At 36.6% G+C, this 22,743-nt stretch overlaps 1 protein-coding gene across 1 annotated transcript in view; it reads left to right on the top strand.

Moving 5' to 3' along the window:
* The window catches only part of COL4A3 (collagen type IV alpha 3 chain), a gene marked incomplete at both ends in the record, with an annotated part of 74,670 nt that overhangs the window by 5,852 nt on the left and 46,075 nt on the right, over positions 1 to 22,743 (top strand). Inside the window, 13 exons of the mRNA XM_083364943.1 lie at positions 8,487 to 8,543; positions 11,238 to 11,327; positions 13,273 to 13,317; positions 14,226 to 14,270; positions 15,294 to 15,356; positions 15,514 to 15,567; positions 16,329 to 16,355; positions 17,236 to 17,316; positions 17,831 to 17,893; positions 19,189 to 19,224; positions 19,344 to 19,385; positions 20,849 to 20,926; positions 22,666 to 22,728. Coding sequence (XP_083221069.1) covers positions 8,487 to 8,543; positions 11,238 to 11,327; positions 13,273 to 13,317; positions 14,226 to 14,270; positions 15,294 to 15,356; positions 15,514 to 15,567; positions 16,329 to 16,355; positions 17,236 to 17,316; positions 17,831 to 17,893; positions 19,189 to 19,224; positions 19,344 to 19,385; positions 20,849 to 20,926; positions 22,666 to 22,728 — 744 coding nt within the window. The remainder of the gene's footprint in view (positions 1 to 8,486; positions 8,544 to 11,237; positions 11,328 to 13,272; positions 13,318 to 14,225; positions 14,271 to 15,293; positions 15,357 to 15,513; positions 15,568 to 16,328; positions 16,356 to 17,235; positions 17,317 to 17,830; positions 17,894 to 19,188; positions 19,225 to 19,343; positions 19,386 to 20,848; positions 20,927 to 22,665; positions 22,729 to 22,743) is intronic.

Below are 22,743 nucleotides of genomic sequence, written 5' to 3'. Positions count from 1 at the left end.
TTCAGCTTCTTGAAATACTGTAAATGATTCTGCATTATCTGAAAAGATAATGATTGAATATCAGGCTTGTTTTCAGAACATTTGAAATTGTGCTCCTTATATTACTGTTTCCCAATTATGTGCTTGTAAATTGCACAAGAGAAATCCATTACTTTCCATTCTTATAATGTACTGTAGGTAAAAATAGATCTAAACATTTGAAAGTTTAAGATATTCTAGATCAGGGGTGTCAAACTCAATTTCATTGAGGGCCGCATCAGCATTGCGGTTGCCCTCAGGGGGCCGGGTGGGTATGGCCAGGGTGGGCGTGGCCTACTGGGTGGGTGTGGCTAGAGTGTGTATGGCCTACTTGGTGGGCGTGGCCAACTCTACATCGTTCGCATCAAGGGTGCCTATGGGGGCCTGGGCAGGAGTGGGACAGATCTGAGGGTCTCTGGCAGAAGGAGGGTCTCTGGGCCAGGGCCAAGGCAGTGGGGGCCGTTCCCTCACTGTTTCCAGGATGGCTTCGCGGGCCACATGAAACCACTTCGCGGGCCGAATCTGGCCCCCGGGCCTTGTGTTTGACATGTCTGTTCTAGATATATAGCTTTTCTATACATCATTTCTTTATAGTCTATTCTATGCGGCAAAGTTGAGTAGGCATCCTCCATTTTATGCAGTACCTGTTGTTTCTACTTTTTGTTCTTCTCCTTTTTCCCAAACACACACATTTGATAATGCAGGCTTAGCAATAAGCTAGAGATTTTTATCTATTCTCCCCCTGTACTTTTGGGTCTTTCTCTACACTAGAATCTGAATTTGGAATGAAGTAGTAATTGGGTATCCATGTCACACAAAATAGATGGAATTTTGATTTCACCATCATGGCTGTCACTTTGGCCCTAAGGATGCTCTGGTAGTAATACAGGCCATTATGAAATTAACTGATATGGTTAGACAACACGCCCCAGTCAGTAGACGCCTGCCCGCTAATTATATTTTATAGTTTGATCAACTCATACAAACAGTCTCATTTGTTAATTTTATGTTCTGACCTTTTCTAGCACCAGCTGGTGCCTTTCCATTCTTGAAAAAAAAGAGATAATGGGCTTTTGAAATACACATTAATAACAATTAGATTGGGGAAATTAAGCAAGAGTATTAAATAGATAGTATCCTCTGTCCATTTTTCATATTCATCCACAAACCAGGAACAAAAAGAAATTGAACATTTATTAATAGATATTTTCACAGAACTTTATCTATATATTACCAAATCTCTTGTGTTTATCTATTTGCTAATTATCTGATAAAGGAAAGTATTTGTTTGTAAGCCTCCAATTACTCCAAATACTATAGCATACTAATTTTTTAACACAACTTTTCAAATCCACTAACTTAAAGAATGCATTAAAAATCTGGACTCATTAAACCAGACTGGAATTGAAATTTCCATGAAGTTCAGACCAGTTTTATATGCAGCATCCCCATAGTCACATGATTGTGCTTTCCAATGCTCCCTACAAGCTTCTCACAAGCAAAATTAATGGGGAAGCAATAAAAAAAATCAGAAGTCAATCCTGCTCAAAACAATTCAGTAAGTGTAATGTTCAATCTGGTCACATCAGACTGTACTATCTTTGTCTCCAAGGATGACTCCACAGGACACAGGTTGTCTAGTTGACTCTAACATTTCTGTTAATGTCATTAATTTAGAATTTCTCTCTCTTTCGATAAAGCAAATTTTGTGTCTTTGTTTCATTTCCTGATGACACTGCTAATGCTAATGTAATCAAATAAATTACATAATTACATAATTTCAATGCCATTAAATCATGGCATTGAAATGCTTCTTACAAACAGTACATAGTGATTTTGGACAGGAATAAGCTGAACAAGTTTGTTTTCTAAATGTCAGAAATGAGGATATGATCTTATAACCAGAGTAGTGTGTTCAGCTATAGGGGAGCTGTTGTCAAAAATGATCACCTCTGGGTATCCTCCTGTCAGACATCAAGAGGAGGCAGGTAGTTCTTGGGTAGCAGATTCTGCTTGGAATAAGCAGTTTTGCAGATAATCAAGCTCCAAGACACATGGGACTTTAAAGGTGGTGATCAGGCCTTGAAATCTGCTAATTCTGGTATTCAACACTACAAATTTTCATACTATGGTTCAGGTGACACTTTAATTGGAAATGTTTATATCCTCATCCAATGATCTGCAGAGCTGATTCTTTAAATATATTGCTATTATTCATTGTATTGTCTGAAGGCTCTTTTGTTCCATCTTGTGGGCTATTGAGTCTTGAAGCACACTGGAACCTGCGGTTAAAATACCATTATGTACTGATTTCAGTGGAATGTAATTTCATGCAAAAGTTGTTTTTTTTTTCAAAAAAAAAAAACTGGAGTTATCCATGGCAAAATCTTCTTTGAAAGTACATTTCTTTGAAGCAGTTGAATTGGTTTCTGGATTGAAGCCTTATTTGGATATCATTTTACTGACTATAGAAGACAACATTGTTTAAGACTGTATCTATGCTTCAAAAAATTTAGAAGCCTACTAAATGCTTACAAAGAGATACAGAGGATTCAAAGTCTTTGCTGACCATGTAGCCAATAACTAGATTTTGCAGTCTAGATAATATTGTAATGCTAAATAGAAAGAAGGCTAATGTAACTATTAAAAAACTGAATGAATTGATGTGTGCAACAACTGTTTTTGGAGCAGTGTCTTATTAAAATCTTTCAAAATTATTGCTCCATTCATATGCAGATGTACATGGATTTAACTGATGACTAAATGTATATCCCAAGTTATCTATGTTTTCAACAAAATATACTATCAAAGTAAAGAGCCACGTAATTCCTGCTTTATTATCCCCCCTCCACCCATCCAGTTTTTAAATTTATTTTTTATTTTTATTTTAATCCCATTTATATCCCGCCCTTCTCCGAAGACTCAGGGCGGCTTACAATTTAAGCACAAACCAATGTGCTTAGCAATAGCCTTCATTCTTTGTATATGCCTGCTTATTAGGGCTTTCGCCGCCGCCCCCCCAGCAGCATTATTACAAAGTCAGCTTATTGCCCCCAACAATCTGTATATTAATGAGTTATAAGATCATGATTATGCCTTACTGAATCTTTTATTCATGAGGATACAGAAAGTATTAAGACAGTTCCTTGAAACTGAGAATCTACATTATTCAAATAGTCCAAGATATCCTGCTGATTAAGGAAAAAACCTGGGAACTACAGGTTTTTGGCAGGTATGTAGTTCAAAGTGATCTGATTACAGAATATGTGTATTTCTAGCTGCCAAAACTGGTTCATGAAGTTTACCTTTGAAACAAGGAGATGAGGAAAAAAATCAAACCACATGTAAAATGAAAGTTGAACTGTAAAAAATTCAGTAGCTTCTTCTCATTTTTTGTTAGATTATATTTACTGAAGACTTTAGTAAGCCGTAAGCCACTGCAGCACAAATCCTGAGCCCAAAGCAAAAAGAGACCATTTGTGGAAATGTTTAACTCATACAAAGCACAGTGGTGACTCTTGCCTATCCTTATTTCAAAATCCCTTAAAATAATATTTTTAAAAGCTAAAGTGATAAAATAAATAAACTTCTCAACATAGTTCAGACAAAACAATTACCGGTAATTCAGACAGAACAATTAATCAGTGGAACAACCTGTCTCCAGAAGCTGTGAATGCTCCAACACTGGAGGTTTTTAAGAAGAGACTGGACAGCCATTTGTCTGAAATGGTATAGGGTTTCCTGCCTGAGCAGGGGGTTGGACTAGATGACCTCCAAGGTACCTTCCAACATCATCTATTATTATTATTATTATTATTAATAATAATAATAATAATAATAATAATAATAATAATAATAATAATAAAATGTTCTACTTTTCCTACAGTTGAAGGCCTAATACTTTAATAAAAAGTATTTAAAAGTATATTCATTATCTGCCACTTGAATATTGTTAATATCACTGGATTTTCTTCTGAAATGTGCCAAAGATTTCAACCTCAATTAAATATTAAATATGACAAGTCCTTGAGAAGTTCCATGGTGGATCTTAATTACAGGAGAAATAATCCAATCAGTGAACACCCTGTTTCCAAATTCACAAGACTCAACTACAATATGCCATAGATGAAAAGTGTCTGTGTGTGCATGATTGAACATCTTGGATGAATATAAAATACTGATCCATCCACAATTCAAAATGATCCTTGTGATTACACTAACATTTTTTGGTCTTTGAGTGGTAAAGAATTATTTTTTATTCTTCTTATTGTTCCCATCACCTATCTATAGAATTAAAATAAAATAGCATTTTGTCCATAATTTTGACTTTATATCACCCCTTCTATTGCACAAAAATCCACTGATGTATCTACCTAAAATCTGGCTCAAATTCCTTTCATCTATGGAGTCCATTTTCATGCCAAATTTAACTGCTTCTGTCTCAAAGCAAAACATTATGACCTTTTTATAACATTGGCAATTAGAGGGTGGTAGATAATCCCTGCACTAAATCTATTAAACATTGGAAATTAGAGGGTGGTACATAATGCCTGCACTAAATCTATTAATTTTTGCACACATCTCTTAATAGTTATCTAGTTTTCCTGTAAACCTAATTTTATTCTAATAAAAAGCAAAGAAAACGTTATGCGCACTTTAAAGAACAAAGAGCCAGTATGGTAGTGTTTAAGGCACCAACCTAGAAACTGGGTGACTGAGTTCTAGTCCTACCTTAGGCATGAAGCTAGCTGAATGATCTTAGCCAGTTACTGTCTCTTAGTCTCAGAAGCAATTAATGGCAATCTACTTCTGAAAAACCTTGCCAAGAAAACTGCAGCGACCAGTCCAGGCAGTTTGCCAGGTGTAAAAAAATGAACTTGATGGCACACATACTTTAAAGACTTGGAAGTCCTGCAGGATTGACACACTTTCTCCATGTGTTTTAACCTTTCAGCCAATTTTGTTGGGTAATAAAAAGACAAGAAATGCATGTTTCCCCCCATTATAGATAATATAAGGGGAAATTGTCCTCATTTGTAATCCTACTCTTGCTAAAAATGAACATGATGGGGTTGCTACCTTTTACAACTTAGCCAGATGGAGGGTATGCTCAGAACCAAGACTCTGGCTGCAAAGTCAATTGACTACCCCTGCATAGCTGTAGTTTCTGCTGGAACACAAACATTCTCCAAACTGCAGAAGACAAACTTACTTTTGTAATAAGCAAACACTTATTAGATGTTTAGCTCCTACCCTGTTCCCTAGGAATCTCAAGGTAATGTTATTAGGACTTTTATATTAGTAGCTTCAGAACTGTCTTTGTATGCACAACCAGGAGCTGATGGTTCAAGGCAGCCTTTGAAACTTTCAGAGAACATTTAAATCATTTCCAGTAGGGCTGCTTTGCTTCCACTAATAGGCTTTGTGAAGCACCACTTTCAAATGCTTTGCATAGTCCTATATAAATTCAGATTGATACATGCCTATAGTAAAATGCTGAAAAAGAACATTTGACCTTAAAGAGTATCAGTGCTAAAGAAAATTATGGAAGATTTCTATTCTTATTAAACAGGCTGAAGGAAAAAGAACCGTCTCGGGCTCTATGCCTTTGCTCTGATTACTCTGCTCAATACAAAGCATTGGAATGATTCTAGCTACTGATTTGCAATTACTACTTTTGAGCCATGTCTAGATCTTTTTAGAAATGCATCAATTTTATAATTTTTAATTTGTGAAAATAAGTTTAATTAGTCAGCCTGCCTGAAAAACACTTGTATAGACATGCCTAGCTGAGAGGATTGTTTTGTCTGCCAATTGGGTTAAGTGACACCTTATCTTGAGTGGCTTTCAAGGCAAATTTATCAAAAGAAGTATGAAAAGTACTTTAGAAAATATTTGTTTCTCACAGACACAAATTCTTTAGACTCACAGGGATGGGCAAGTTGTGGCGTCTGGGAGGTGCAAAATTTCAGGTCACAGATGTCCCAGAAGCATAACAAATGGAGAATGATGCTGGGAGTTATAATACAGTAAAATCTGGAAGGCCATAGGATACCTATCCCTCCTTTAACAGCCAAGGACCATTGAAAAGGTTCATTACAACTGCAATATATGAGGGATATAATTTTAATTATTATCTTTCCCCTCCCCCATTCTTCCTCCAAGGAAATCAGGGTCAGCATGCTCAGCACACCTGCCCTTTATCTTTCAAGCTCTAAATATTAGACTAAGCCAAGAACAAATTTATTTTGCCAAAGAATGAAAAGCACTTAAATCTGCATGTGAATTTTGTTTCACAGACTGAATTTTGTTTTACTGATTCAATTATCTGATTTATATTTTCCTTGCATTTTATTTTAGTTAGCAACCTTGGACAATATTAGGCAAAAACATTGCAAAATTTTTTTCAAAATAAATCAGTTAAATAAGCAGGTTGAGTGAGCCCTATGCAAGATGCTTTTTGAGGAATTCATCATCAATGTATTAGGAAACTACGGTATGTCATGTGCAATTGCAATTTCTCTCTCAGCATGTCCAAACTATCTTCAGAAAGGCAGGAAAGCAGACCTGTCTGTTTGTGTCTGACTAGGTGGCTAACTGTTGTTAGCAATCTGCTGTTGTCTGTTAAAATGAAAAGTGGGGAGGGAAAAGAAAGAGTACTGAAGATGAGAACTGGACAACTGATTACATTTTGCAGGTTTATAAACATGTCTCCTAGCTAGCCCAATAACATGAAGCTTCAGTAGTTCAACAAATGACTATGTTCCTAATACTATAGTCATTTTGTTTGCATAAATTATTTCTGTATTGTCAATATTGCTAAGGTGCCAGCCTTCTCTAGATTGTTGCCCTTTTGATGTGTTGGAGCATGCTGGCTAAACCTAGTTTAATATAACTGGAAAGCACCAGAATTGAAGAATTCTGTTGCATTCTGCTTGTCTCAGTGGATAGCAGCTGCCTGACTCGATCTGAAAGCTAAGCAAGGGCAGGCCTGGCTGGGAGATTTCCAGGGAATACCAGGATTTTAGACTTCATTAAGGTAAAGGTAAAGGTAAAGGTTCCCCCGCACATGCATGCTAGTCGTTTCCGACTCTAGGGACCGGTGCTCATCTCCGTTTCAAAGCCGAAGAGCCAGCGCTTGTCCGAGGACGTCTCCGTGGTCATGTGGCCGGCATGACTAGACGCCAAAGGTGCACGGAACGCTGTTACCTTCCCACCGCAGTGGTCCCTATTTTTATACTTGCATTTTTATGTGCTTTCGAACTGCTAGGTTGGCAGAAGCTGGGACGAGTAACAGGCGCTCACTCTGCTACGCGGCACTCGGGATTCGACCCGCCAAACTGCCAACCTTCTGATCGACAAGCTCAGCGTCCTAACCCACTGAGCCACCGCGTCCCTTATAGACTTCATTAGAGAGTAATAAAAAACAATTCTAGAAAAAATACAGTTGGTAAACCAATTACCTGCTGCTGCTAAGAAAACTGTGTCAGGTGTGTCAAACAGCTGGCCTGCGGGCCGGATGTATCATGCTGAAATCGTGCCCACCCCATTGCCAGAAATGGAAAAAAAGTTGTGATATGTCACAACACGTCACCTGATGTTGCGAGTTTGATACCCTGGTGTAGATGTTTCCATGAAAGCAACAGCTCATCTTTACCTGTTTTCTTCTGTTGCTTAACAAAAACTCTCCTGGGTTAGCAGAACAAAGTAAAGATGAAGTCCATGATCATGGCTAAGCAAGATGAACAAGCAAACAAAAGATTGGCCATCAGATGTTCTAATAACCTGTTGTTGAAGGCGTTAAACTCTAAGCCATTCAAGGCTCAACTGCAGACCATCAGAGAGGGACTTATCTGGGCTGCAACATCTTAATGATAGTTAGTTTCCAGCAAAGCATTAAAGTTTTATGTGTGTCCTTGCTGCTATACAGGGTTGTCCTAAATGTGTAACTCTAATATGATGCAATTTTTCATTTTTTATTTCTTTAATAGAAAAAAGAGGAAAAGTGGAGAAAATAGACATAAAAAATGAAACAAGAAAAACTTATATTTTATAGCTATGTTCCCTTATCCATTTTTCACTTTTATCAGCCAGCAAGAAACAAAGGCATGATGGCAGTTTGATTTTTGTTAATACTTTCTTTCCTAAATCTCAACTGGTTAGTTGTCTTCACCAATCTAGCACCCCACTTTCACAAATCTTTAAAGAACATAATTAATGTTTACCTGTAAATGAACTTTACCTGTACCCATTTTTCCTTCCTGTACTATGGTATATCAATTTAATGATTACGAATGGTGTGCAAATCCAGACACATATTAAAGAAGGGTTGCGCAAAACATGGTTTAGTGATATATGAAGCCATCCTATAAGGAAGGTAACAAACCATATGATATGAGGAAAAATTGGTTTAGTTCGTAAATATTTAATGAGAATGTGAGTGGCAACTATTGTGTTTTCTTTTTTAGAACTGTGTCTGCAACAGCAAAAACCAGTGCTTTTGTGATGGAATAAAAGGCAATAAGGTAAGAGCTATATGTATAAAGAATTGGGTATCTTACACATAATCAGCAATGTCCTTTTCCTGGGAAATTAGAAAAATTGATTACTGGCCAAAAGATTGAGGGAAACTTTAACTGGATGTATAAGAAGTATTAATTAAATATAACAGTATTATGGCTAAATTGTACTTTAAGCTATACAATTAAATCCAAGTACTTTTAAAGCAGTATTTAACATTTGCAGAATCAGCAGCGTGCACAATAATAGATAGCCTTATGGTGAAGTACCTTTCTGGTTATGAAAGGACAGACCCAACAGGAAAAGGCTATCTTCAACAGCGAAAGCTTACATTTCAATCTGCAAAGAATAAGGAGAATATACTATAGTTGTCTTAGAGTAGTTTTACACCTACATGGCATTGGTTTCTTGGTCTTGTCTACCTTATGGGGCTGAAACCATCTTTGAAGGAAGGATTTGACTGGAATTTTTCCAATCTTGTGGGATATTATTATTGTAACAATGAAAAACTTTGCCTCCAGCAATAAAATGAATTACAAAAAATAAGGTATATTAGTTAGCAAGCACACTAAAGTAATTGGTTGCTTGAACTCTCTTTAAATTCCTCTTTCAATAGGGGAATTTTTAAGTGACCAGAAAGATAATTACATGGTAAGTCCAACTATCATTCTCAGTCACCAAAGGTGTTCCTAACAGGAAAAAAAGGTTTTGCAGTAGAATTTAAAGCATGATGATGGGGTTAATCCTCAAAATTTTAAAAGTAGATTTAAATAAATATAGTTTCTCAAATAACTATATTTTTATGAACCTTTATTGCAGAATGTTTTTTGTCTGCTGTGGACATAACACCCCCCTAGTGGTGGATTTTGGGATAGTACAATATACAAAAATAAATACAGAAAATAATAATGTTATAATAATGTTGAGCAACCACATTAATTTAGCAAAATACCTTAGCAATTCTGAAGTCACATTGTTGGAACAATATGGAACATTACTATGTTGCTGAGACAGCTTCAGTATACTGCAGACATTCAACCAAAGAATGAGTACATATAGCTCCCCAAAGTGGGCATTTCAAAATCATGGAAATCTAATTTGCAATATTGACTTATAGGCATATCAAGGAAGCAGAGCAAGATAATTGAACTGACATTCTGTTGGCAATTAAATAGGAAAGCATTTCAGAAAGATGAAGCAAAATTAGCTAAGCATGCAAGCATGATTCAAAGAAGGGCCGTTAGTCAATAAGAAAACATTAAATTTATAAAATTGGGATGGGGGGAAAGGGATTGAAACTACCTCTACTTTACAATGATGCAAAACACAAAACAAAATCCAATTAAAAATCCCCAAACAAAATTAGGCTCCAATGGAAAAAAAGACAACCCCAGTTCCGTTTCCGAATCCAATATATATTGTAAAACTTTGTCTTTGTAAAACTCTTTAATAAAAAAAAGAAAAAAGAAAAAAGACAACCCCCCCAAGTCCTTTGATTCTGCCTCATAAAGGTATTGCAGGGAGGGAGATACTAGGAATAATAATGAAAGAATTCTGGGATTATAGATTCCCAGTGGGGTCATTCCAGTTGCCCAGTTAAAGCAACCAGGCACTATGTAAAGTAGCAGTGATATATGAAGATGTTGGAGGTGGATAATCTCTTTAGTTTCAATGGCAAATACTTTATTTCATGCAGTGCAGGAGAAGACAATGATCAGTTCATAACTGGAGGACTGAAGGGCCACATTGCGGGCAGGGTATTCCGGAGAAGTTCTGTCTATGTGGTGTTTGAGTTGAGACTGATTTGCTGGTACATAATAGTTCAAATTAATCGATACCTTCAAGGCCAGCCATGACACTTAGGGGGGGGAGGGAGTGCTATGTTTTTCTGAGGCCCCAGGTAGAGAGAGCAACAGGGAGCATGGAAGCATACACATCATGGAACAGTGACTTTTATTATTTTATATCAGAACCAGCTCTTCACCATCCAGTTCCTTTGGTCCCACCAGAAATTCTCAACGGATGCTGGTATTTTCTTCACTGTATGGTTAGACCAGGCAACCTCGGCTCTTTTATGACTCATGGACTTCAACTCCCAGAATTCCTGAGCCAGCTATGAGTCATAAAAGAGCCGAGGTTGCCTACCCCTGGGTTAGACTTTTCTTTCATTGGAAAATGTATTAAGATCCATTAAGAACCTCTATAAGGTGTCACAACTCAGTCTACTGAACAACAGAGGTGTTACTTTTCTGATTATGGTCAGATGTTCTCTTGACTCTTTGGAATATTGTAGATCTATCTTGGTTGAATTCTGCTTGGTGCTCTAGTCCTGAATTTATTTTTTAATAGGCTTCTTCTTAGAATGGGTACTGAATGGCTTACATGATTTTTATCTACTTAGTCATGAAAGTTAATGAAACTCTTCTTATTCCAATATGTCTGTTTTCAGTACTGCATCTTTCTTTGACATGGGCTTTCACATATACATATTCGTATATTTATGTGACAGATTATGCATAGAAGAATGCTTCCAGTTTATTTGATGATATAGACATCTTCTGCCTGGATGTATTTTTATTATCTACATGAGTATATATTTAATAAAGAAAACTAATTTCTAGAAATTTACACAATGGATAGCACTATTCTGAGTTTCTAGAATAACTAAAAATAAAATATTAAATAAATTATGTTTACAGGGAGAAAAGGGCTTTCCTGGTTACCCTGGTCTACCTGGTCAGATGGGCTTCGAAGGCCCAGAGGGCCCTACTGGACCACAAGGACCTAAGGTATTTATAATCTACTATGATTGCATATCAGTGAATGAACGACTGTTGATTTAGATAATGCTGAAAAGTAAATGTTTCTGTACTCATAGCTCATAACTCATAGCACAGGAAGGAGTCAATCAGGGAATCCCTATTTGGGCATAAGAGGACAAAATCCTACACCCCCCCCACCTTGAATGCCTTATTTAGTCTGGCCCAGGTGCAAACTGATAATCTGAGAAGATTCCTGTGTTATAAACTTGACCAATAAATTGCTAATAGAAGAGAATATTTGTAGCTTAAGGTTGAACTGTGGGCTACCACTGATGATGTTATCTAGCTTGGTAATGGAACATGCAAGAAAGCCAGAACGCTCAGAGAGCACCAAGAACCCCATAATAAAACAACTAATTGAACTCTTCACTTGTGGATCTGATTGTTTGTTCCTAACATTGTTGATATCAGAGGAGGTTATATGTACAAGAAACTTTCCATCCTGCTAGGGCTTAGGATTTCCATTTCTATTTATATATGAGCTTGACAATGGACCTGAAGTCTAACATTTCATTTCCAGGCTGGATACAGCAAAGAGAGTGTATAAGGAAAGACAATGCCCATCTTGAATTGTTCTACCCACTCTGTAAAGTGTATCTTCTTAGCATTTAAAATACATCACACTTCTATGGTATGTTTTAAAAAATGTGCCTCAGCAAATGTGGTATCAACTCTTAAATACTCTGTAAATAAATGAATTTTGATTCTATGGCTAACTGAACAAATAATGAAAAAATGGGTATGTTTTAGCCACTTTATTTAATCCAGATCTGTCCACAGTGTTTAGCAAAAATAAGTAGTAACCTTATTTAACTGTGATCCAGAAATTAGACTAATTCTATAGAAGACAAGCATTCTAATATCTTACTGATTACAATATTAGAATAACATCAACAAAACCTGCTTAATTTTTACTGCTTTCTCTCATTTGATGCATTAGTCCATAGAGAAATTACCATACCAACTACTGGATCACTCATTTTTCATGTTTTTAATCTTATATCCTTGATGTGACTCTTTACTGCTTTCCCTTCCAAGAAAATACGTGTATTTGGATTAAGGGAACATATGTGTGTTTGGGGGAGGGGTTATTTATCTCCCATCCACAAACACTTCTAGAAGAGAATATTTGGAGCTCAGAGTTGAACTGTGGAATCCTTGATGCCCTCTGGTCTTGGTTGATTTTTGTAGGTCTTTTCTTACCCAACTAGAATAACATCGGCAAGGAATTTTGCATGCATTGGTCCTAGTAATTGAGTATTTGCTCACTTTATAAATGAATATATTAAAGACTGAATTTTAAGTAGCTAGCTTATGAATGGACCACATGGACCATTCAACATCAGAGAGCAGATCTGGTATCAGTTAAAAGTTGCTGCATAGTTGTAAAACACAGGAGGTGCTACTTCTGGCTGTGAACATTTCATTTTATTACAGAACAATTTTGCATTGCTACTGCTTTACACTGCCAATCATTTGCACTGGTGGCAGGCCAAATGATAGCCAGACATATTAATAGTCTGGCAGGCATGGTCCTTGATACCTGTTTGACTTTTCTGATTTCTTAAATCCAAAAAATAAATGAATGTCTCCAAGTTTCACATAAGTCCTACAAGTAATCTTAAATAATCAAACTGGTGAATCTAATGTTCTCTACCTGCTGAGAAAAAAAACATAAAAGTAAGTTGAGCTGATAGATAGCATCTTAAGGGATTTAGAGAACAGAAATGGATTTTTAATATTTAAATGTTAAATAACTTTGTTCATTCTGATTGGTAATATTCTTACAATCCTTAGCTGGCAAATGAGAGTAGAATGGGGCATTTAAAAAAGCAGATAAATTGCATATTTGAGCTTTCTGCATAAAGATAATATTTTAATCTAATTAATTCTACTTTCCTTTGCTTTCTAGGGTTTTTCAGGAGCAGTAGGCCCTGCTGGAGCTAAAGGTTCAAGGGTTGGTATTTTATTATACTATATTAAGAATAATCAGAATTTGAAAATTATTGGCACAATATCTAACGTTGTTCACATTCCATCCTATGTAATGGTACTTGCAATTAAAGTATAGCAAACTAAATCCTAAATGCTATAAAATGCTTCCAAAGAAAGTAATGATGGAGTTACAGATGGCTCTGCAAAAGCAAAGCCAATGACTATGGCAAAGAATAGATCTCCTTTTCAAAATCTTCCTGGATAAGAAGATGGGAGATCATCCACAGGCACACCAAACAGTGGCTCCTTATCAAGTGACTGCAAGACAGCTGTCGCTGGAGGGTTTGAGCCCTGGGAGATGACAGCCATTTTGCTTGCAACCTTAGTTGGCATCTTTTAAAAGACTCTAAGAAATTTTAATAATAATTGGAATGAATGAACTATCTATTTAATATACAGGGACTCCTCAACTTATGACCACAATTGAGCCCCAAATCTCTGTTTCTAAGTGAGACATTTTAAGTGGAATTTCCCCATTTTACCATTTTTCTTGCCACAGTTCTTAATGAATCACTGTAGCTGTTAAGCTAGTAACCTGGTTGCTAAGTGAATCTGGCTTCCTCATTAAGTTTGCTTGTCAAAAGGTCACAAAAGGTAATCACATGATCTCAAGTCACTGCAGCTGCCATAAATGAGTCAGATGCCAAACATCTGAATTTTGATGTGACCAGGGGGATGCTGTAATGGTTGTAAGTGCGAAAAACAGTCATAAGTCACTTTTTTCAATGTCGTTGTAACTTCAAATGGTTGCTAAATGAACTGTTGTAAGTCGAGGACTCCCTGTATTTTAAAATCACATCCAATAATTCAGTTTTAAATTCATTCTTAATGCAATTTAATTTTTCTCCTCTTTCATTCTTTTATCCTTAGGGTAAGCCAGGAGTTCCTGGTTACTCTGGTCCTCCAGGTCTTCCAGTAAGTATAATAATATTTACTAAACCAATTTGGAAATTTATATTTAGTTAAGCATTGTATTATTTCTATTTCTCTACATGGGGCTGCCCTTGAGGACCACTCGGAGGCTTCAACTGGTGCAAAATGCAGCCGCGCGAGTTGTGATGGGAGTTTCCCGTTACTCCCATGTAACACCTCTGCTCCGCGAGCTGCATTGGCTTCCAGTTGCCCTCTGGGTGAGATTCAAAGTGCTGGTGATGACCTATAAAGCCCTATATGGCTTGGGTCCAGGATATTTGAGGGAACACCTGCTGCCGGCATCAAGCTCCCTTCGTCCTGTGCGCTCCCACAGGGAGGGTCTTCTCAGGGTGCCGCCGGTCAAAGAATGCTGGCAGATGACACCCAGGGGAAAGGCCTTCTCTGTGGGGGCACCTGCCCTCTGGAACCAGCTGCCTGCGGAGCTTAGGACTGCCCCTGACCTTCGATCATTCCGCTGAGACCTGAAGACCTGGCTCTTCAAGCTTTCCGGCTCAGGCTGAGTTTTAATTGGGGTTTTAACTGGGGTTTTACATGTTGCAGGGACTTAGTTTAATCTTTTTTAAATTGGTCTTAATTTTTGTATTAATGTTTTAAAAATTATACCCTGTAAACCGCCATGAGTCCTTCGGGAAAGGGCGGTATATAAATTCAATAAATTAAATTAAATTAAATTATAACTTTTCAGAAGTATGAATTTCTATCTATCTATCTGTCTATCTATCTATCTATCTATCTATCTATCTATCTATCTATATCTATCTGTCTATCTATCAATATCATCTATCTATCTATCTATCTATCTATCTATCTATCTATCTATCTATCCATCTATCTATTTATCTAACTACTCTCTCTTAATGATTTTATTGACATGAATGTTTCAATGCTCAGATATAACACATCCAATTTTCATAAACCAATTGCTGGCCAATTGCTCAAAAGTATATTCTGAGTTCTATGAAATGGTAATGTTGTTTATCTTGACAATCTTGTAAATATTTTCAGGGTAAGCCTGGAAATGTTGGCCCTCCTGGACCTCCAGGTATACCAGGATGCAATGGAACAAAGGTATGAATGGCATTACATTAAGATGCCAGTTGTAAAATAAGCAAAATATTAGCTGTGGTGTATTTGGAGTAGGATGTGCACATGGAGTAACAAAGCATGCTATCTAGAGACCTTTGAGAATCTTTTTCTTGCCAGCTTCTCTTTCTCTTTCAACCAGGGTGAGCAAGGTTTTCCAGGACTCTTAGGACAGGGAGGACCTCCAGGATTACCAGTAAGTTTTGGTCAAATATGCCAGGGGTGTCAAACTCAATTTCATTGAGGGCCGCATCAGCATTGTGGTTGCCCTCAGGGGCCCGGGTGGGTAAGGCCAGGGTGGGCGTTGCCTACTGGGTGGGCGTGGCTAGAGTGCGTATGGCCTACTGGGTGGGCATGGCCAGCTCTACATCGTTTGCATCAAGGGTGCCTATGGGGGCCTGGGCAGGAGTGGGACAGATCTGAAGGTCTCTGGCAGAAGGAGGGTCTCTGGGCCAGGGCCAAGGCAGTGGGGGCCATTCCCTCACTGTTTCCAGGATGGCTTCGCGGGCCACATGAAACCACTTCGTGGGCCGGATCCGCCCCCTGGGCCTTGTGTTTGACATGTCTGAAATATGCCATTTAAGAAATTCATTTTGTGTTTTTCCCCCCCAAAAATCTTTATTTTCTTACTGTATTTGTTAGTCATCTAATCCTATCATACTGAATATTGTACAACAGTGCAATACATTATCAAGAATACATAAATAATAAAATTATGTTGTTCATAATACCACTGTCAGGGATAATTGCAAGGTGCTTACTTCTGACCAATCATAAATATACAATCAATTAGACAATGACTTATTTTTCCTCATTTCCTGTAATTTTGTCATTTTCAGTGGTCTTTCTTAGCAGTTGGAGAGACTTGGTAATTTTGAATATTTCATTGGATATCTGGGTCCCTATTTTAGAAACGTGCATTTCTTCTTTTTTTATAATGTGTTTCTCTCTATCTAGGGTTCTAAGGGCATCAAAGGAGAAAAGGTAAAACACTTAACCTACAAAAAGAGAAATAATGATCTACAGTAGCCTAGGAACATGGGTATCCATTCTTAAAAAGAATGAGACCAAAATAATGGCATAAGCCCTACCCTTCCTTATTTGGGATTGAAGTTGCATGGAAGATGTAGTTTTGTTGGGACATTCACAATACACAGTTTGCCACTTTTCCCCCCACCACCCTTGCTCTCCCTACACACTTGTTTTCATTTCCTTTCATTAAATCATTTCTTTGCCTCTTATTTTATTGCATTCTGCTCAATGTTTTATCAATCTTGCTATCATTTTATCAATATTATATGTATATGCCACTCTTTCCCTGGGAGCTGAAACCAATATTCATAGGAGTCAGTCCTAATTTATCCCCATTAGCAAAGAAACCATTTTGAGTAGCTTGGACTGAAATAGAATAATTGAACTGCTTTGCTCCATGGCTGGCTGGGAATTTGACCTTGAGTACCAATTTCAATATGAGGACAATACATTGATTGTGCAAAATTATGTTGATGTGCTTGTGTATTTTGTTCACTGATAAAATATGGAGAGGGGAGAGTAATCACAATATTTACAAGATTGCATTACATTTAGAACAACTATAGAATATTATTTCCTTGTTACGGTATGCTATCTGCTCATGACCAAAGCATTAATTAATCCCATGGAAATTTCAGGCATGTTGTGAATGAGAGGAATAAGCATGAAGAAGGGAAGATTAGATCTCTAGTTGTCTGTTACCAGCTATTCTTTCACACCGTCTAATTACCATTAAACAGTTAATCAAAATATGTTTGCTACATTTATCTGATACTTTTAATTCTGCCATTCTGATCAATGGAATGTCTTTTCTTTTCATTTAATTCTTAAGGGAGCTTCTGCAAAAGGGTTCAATCAAGGTTACAGTTCTTCTAAAGGTAATCCTGGATTACCAGGAATGCCTGGATTTCAGGTAAGCTTGAAACATTCTGAGAAATAATTGCATAAAAAATGAAGATATACTGTATATTCATTTTAATTGGAATTGTAAATCACAGAATCTTTATTTAAATTAGAATAATATTATATCATGCAAATCAAGATTTTTGAAGTCAGGAGCTAATGGGTTTATTCATTATGTATCCAAAAAAAGAGGATCACCAGGTATACATTTTGTAGGCCCCAAGGAAGGAAGGAAGGAAGGAAGGAAGGAAGGAAGGAAGGAAGGAAGGAAGGAAGGAAGGAAGGAAGGAAGGAAGGAAGGAAGGAAAAGGAGGTGTGGTCCCTAGGAATTTTAGGGTCAATATCAATGTCACTACTTTATATATTATAATTTAAAATGTTATTCTATGCAATAAACAAAGTATTACTTAGTGGAAATAAAATCACTACATGTATTAATTAACTTGAATAAATGTTAATGGGGAAGAAAAAACAAGAATATTAATGATTGATATAAATGTTAAATAATGATTTATCTCTTAAAGGGTGAGCCAGGACTTCAAGGATTACCTGGGACAATTGGACCACAAGGCCCTCCAGGTTTTCCAGTAAGAAATTTTAATTGTTTTGTAGAAATAGAATGTAAGTTTTTATTCTACTTGGAAGCTGAATGTAATATTTTGTTATCCCAAAGAAACATTTTTATGCATTTATTTATATACCGTACATTTATATAGCTTTTATACAAAGCTTCATTAATATGTTAAAGCTTAGCCAGTTTTTCTCATACCTTCTTCCTTTCTTATCAGAGTGCTGTTGTCCCATTCAGTTTGCCTGGGAAATTTCTCTTGTTTGGGGAAACTATTTTTTATTTTGTCTTCTTCAAAGTGTTTTCATACTATCTGACTACAAACTGCATAAGCAAAATCTTCCTAAGCAAATTGTTTTACCTTTGAGTGGTTCTTGCAAATTTCATCATTTATATACAGTATGTCTATTCACATAAGCAGATAATGTTCTATATTATTTGTGACATTATTTAAACATTGCATTTTATACTAATTAATTGTTTATTAGCATTTTTGTTTATTAAATTTATATACTGTCACATATTGTAAATTAAATGCATATACTGCTACATCTTACAGTTCTAGCAAGTTCACAATAATTAAAAATATTTAAACATTTTTCCATTCAAGGTAAATTTAAATTAAATTAAAACACTGAACATAACCTGGTCTACATCAAAAATCATTTCAAGGTCTATCAGAATAATTGCCTTTTCACTAGTTTTCTGGAAAGCTATTAAGAACGAAGCCAATCTCATCTCCAAAAAGACACCATTCCAGAGAACTAGGGCTATAAAGGAGAAACTTGCCTTTGGGCCTCAGCCCTCTTCACTTCTGGAATATTTGTAACTCTTCTTGGAGAAGGAATCAAATGCCAATCTATATAGAGCTTTATAGATTAAAAGCAGAATCTTGACTCCTTCTGATACCAGAACAGGCTTCACAATTGGTGCTGCATGGTGATAGCATCAGGTGTCTGACAAAATATGAATTGCTTATAGAGTGCACTCCATCTATAGCCTAGATCCATGGGGAGGAATGCATGAATTGTTGAAGAAAGTAGCTCCAAGTAGACCCACAGCTGGCCAGCTTCCTGTCTTTTGACTCCGCCTATTCTCCCAGCAGTGCCCTGTCAGTCCAGGAAGCGTATTTATTTATAGAGTGATACAAGTTCTTCAATTAATGTGGTATTAGATAGCACCCATATTCTCATACTTCCAGTAAACTATTGTACAGAAAACATTAACATTTGCCATTCTTCTGTATTCTTAGAATGCATTTATAGCAAAAAAAAATTAAAAAATCCACTTTTATTTTTGTTTTGTACATTTTAGGGCACAGTAGGAAGAGCAGGACCTCCAGGGCCCAAGGTATTGTTAGATTTATTATAAATGAACAATACAAATAATTATCCTAGCATCATTTACTCATGGTGTCATCATTGTTTTAGACTTTTGAATGCATTTTAAATGAAGGCTTTGCTTTCTAGGGTATCATGGGTGTTAATGTTATTGGATCCAAAGGAATAAAAGTAAGTGTACATAATTTTCTCACTCTTACTATTATTAAACTAACATATTTCAATTGTTTCAGCTTTCCCACTAATTGAACATTCATCAATATGATGGATTAAGTCTTCTTTTTGCAATCAGTTTAGTTTCTTCTGCAACATTATAAATCTATTGAGACCACAATTGAGCCCAAATTTTCTGTTGCTAAGCAAGACAGTTATTAAATGAGTTTTGCCCATTGTATGAAAGACCTTCCTTGCCACATTTGTTAAGTGAAGCACTGCATTTCTTAAGATAGTAACACAGTTGTTAAGTGAATCTGGCTACCCCATTAACTTTGCTTGTCAGAAGGTCGCAAGAAGTGGCCACATGACCTCAGGGTACTGCAATTATCATAAATATGAACTAGTTGCCAAGCACCAAATTTTGATCACATGACTGTGGAGATGTTTCAATGGTGTGAAAACAGTCAGGATTTACTTTTTTCATTGCTATTGTAACTTCAAACAGTCACTAAACAAATAGTTATAAGTCAAGGACCACCTGTATCCCATTATTAGAAAGCATTTATCAAAAAGGGGGGGCAGAGGAGACAGACAAGGGCTGGGCAGTTATTTTTAATGAAATCCATCAGTCTGCAGCCAGCTTGCAATCAGTTCCAGAAGATACCACAGCCTAGTAAAGGGGCAAAGGGAGCTTTAGAAATGAGGGAGAAATTACATTCTTATGGTATTGTACTCCTACAGTAGAGGAATGTTGGGTAGACATCATTTAAGATTACATATAAATGACTTTTGATTTGAACACCAGCTATAGTAAAATAAACTTTTTCTACAAAATTAATGTAGAGTTATCTTGAAATAAATTCATAGTCAGTAAGCTATTGTGTGGAGAATAAATTTTGAAGAACCTTGGAGCAATTATCTAATTAAACTGGGTTTGTGTAAATTAACTTTGTTTGAAATATATTTTAATCACTACAAATGCAGGATAAGATTAGTTGGATTTATTTAATGCAGTCCATTACTATTTCCAGTAAATTAAATACAAAGGACATATTTTTAATGATGTTGCTCTTTTTTATCTAATAAACATAAAAGTCAGTTTAAACTGAATTATGAATTACAGGAACCAATAACTTTCTTAATTTGGTGATAAAAACACATTTGTCTACCCTACTGGTATTCTGTAAGTATGTTTCTCAAATGTTATTCTTTAGCATGCGTCATGCTACATCCCCTAATCATACATGGAAATGATGAAAAGTAGAAGAAGAGCCTGTTGGGTCAAAGCAATATTTGAGCATTCTGTGCCTCATAATGGCTAAGAATTTGCATCTAGGAAGCTCGCAGATCATGAGGCCATTAAACCCTGTTTGTGTTAAGAATTAGTTGGTAGGCATGCAGACTGTTAACCAATGTTAATTTATCTTATATTAATTTATCAAATCCATTTTAACATTTTATTATTATTATTATTTCAGGGTGATTGTGGACTAATTGGTCCTCCTGGACCAAGTGGAACGGTTATTATAACATTAACTGGAGCAGAAAATACAACGGTAACAACATAATATTGTTAAGATTCAGTGCAATATGCAGTGCTGTATTTATATGGCTCTTTGGGAAATTCTATGTATAAAGAGATGATTTCTAGCTCATGTCATTAGATTGTGTATTTGCCATAAGTCCCATTTTCAGCGTAATCTGTAACTGTTTAATTATCTTCAAAGTACAGAATTCTAAATATATTCTATGTTAGAAAATTCAGTGAACACAAAGCCAGAGACAGCTAAAACCCAACTAAATCTTAGTCTAATTGTTGGGAATCAATGTTGTTGTTAGTTTCAAAGTCATATCCGACCCATCACGACCCCATGGACAACATTTCTCCAGGCCTTCCTGTCCCCTACCATCTTCTGGAGTCCATTTAGGCTCATGCCTACTGCTTCAGTGACTCCATCCAGCCACCTCATTCTCTGTCGTCCCCTTCTTCTCCTGCCCTCAACCTTTCCCAGCATGGGAATCAATATCGAATAGCAATTTCTTAATTTTTCACAGCTGCCAATATCCCTGCATATCCTAGAAGAAAGGCTTCCAAGATATTTCCAGTACAGAGTAAGAAATGGTGCATTATCATAGAAATGGTGCATTATCATTATTCAGATAATGCCCCTTTATATTCCACACAGATATTTTAATAAATGGAATCTGGAATTAGATTTAGAATTACCGTAGGTTGCTAATGCATGCTGTTTGTCACCCTTTAGGGAAAGAAAGGATCTCCATCATCATATCAGGCTGCCCCACCTAACCAAAATAGCTATGGGAGATGCAATAGGACTGCTTTCAGCAACATTATAACCACCACCCTCTTTTCGTTCCTTCCTAACAGTATCAAAAACAGGCTTAAAAAGGAATATACTTTCCTCTTCTTGCTGAATGTCCCAAAGATGCTTTTTCACGAGGCAACTGGACTTTCTTGTTTTTCTTTGAAGATTTTTCGCTTCTCATTCAAGAAGCTTCTTCAGCTCTGGGCTGAAGAAGCTCCTTGGATGAGAAGCGAAAGATCTTCAAAGAAAAACAAGAAAGTCCAGTTGCCTCGTGAAATGGCATCTTTGGGATAACTATGACCTGGATGACTGAGAATCTCCATGGACTTCTTGCTGAATGGAAGAAGATGAAAAGCAGTTTCAACTTAGCAAATGGTGTTTCATCTACAGTGGACTAAAGAGTTTGAAGGGGACAAGAAACAATTGGCATCAGACCATATTTTGAAGTATCACTCTTTAAAAATGCACCACTGGGGAAAATAACATGAATGCATATTGCATTTAGAGAAAAAGGATTATATTCAAAGATTGCATTTAAATGAACAATTGATGAACTAGTGGAAATAACTTAATGCCCCAGGTGTATGTAATTGATTGGTTTCTGGGAACAAACTAGGAGCTATTCTTCTGTTGTTTAATATTCATTGGAGGGATGGAAATGGTGCTGCTAGAGTAGATTATCGGAAAGCAGATCCCTCTCTGTAGGACACAAATTCTGAATTCATATCTTTAAAGGGAAAAAAAAATCTTCACAGGTTCTCCCCTGCCACTTCTTCCTCCTCCCTGTCCTTTAAAAGAATGAAATAAAGAATAAAAGTCCTTTAAAAGAATGAAAATACAAGCTTGGCTTCAGCTTTGATCTACAGAGAAAGAGAAGAGGGAGAGAAGATACCAGTGTCCCTGCTTGATAAGGGAATGGTGAGAAAAAGTACAGAGAACAAAGAGTAACTTTAAGGCCTTTGTTACAGGAATTAAAAGGAGATAAAGGAGACCAAGGTTCTCCAGGACATCCCGGACTCCCAGGAGAACCAGTAGGTTGTTCTTAA

Source organism: Vipera ursinii (genome assembly GCF_947247035.1).
Source record: "Vipera ursinii genome assembly, chromosome: 5".
Taxonomy (NCBI): Eukaryota; Metazoa; Chordata; class Lepidosauria; order Squamata; family Viperidae; genus Vipera; species Vipera ursinii.
This window is presented reverse-complemented; position numbering and strand designations above follow the sequence as displayed.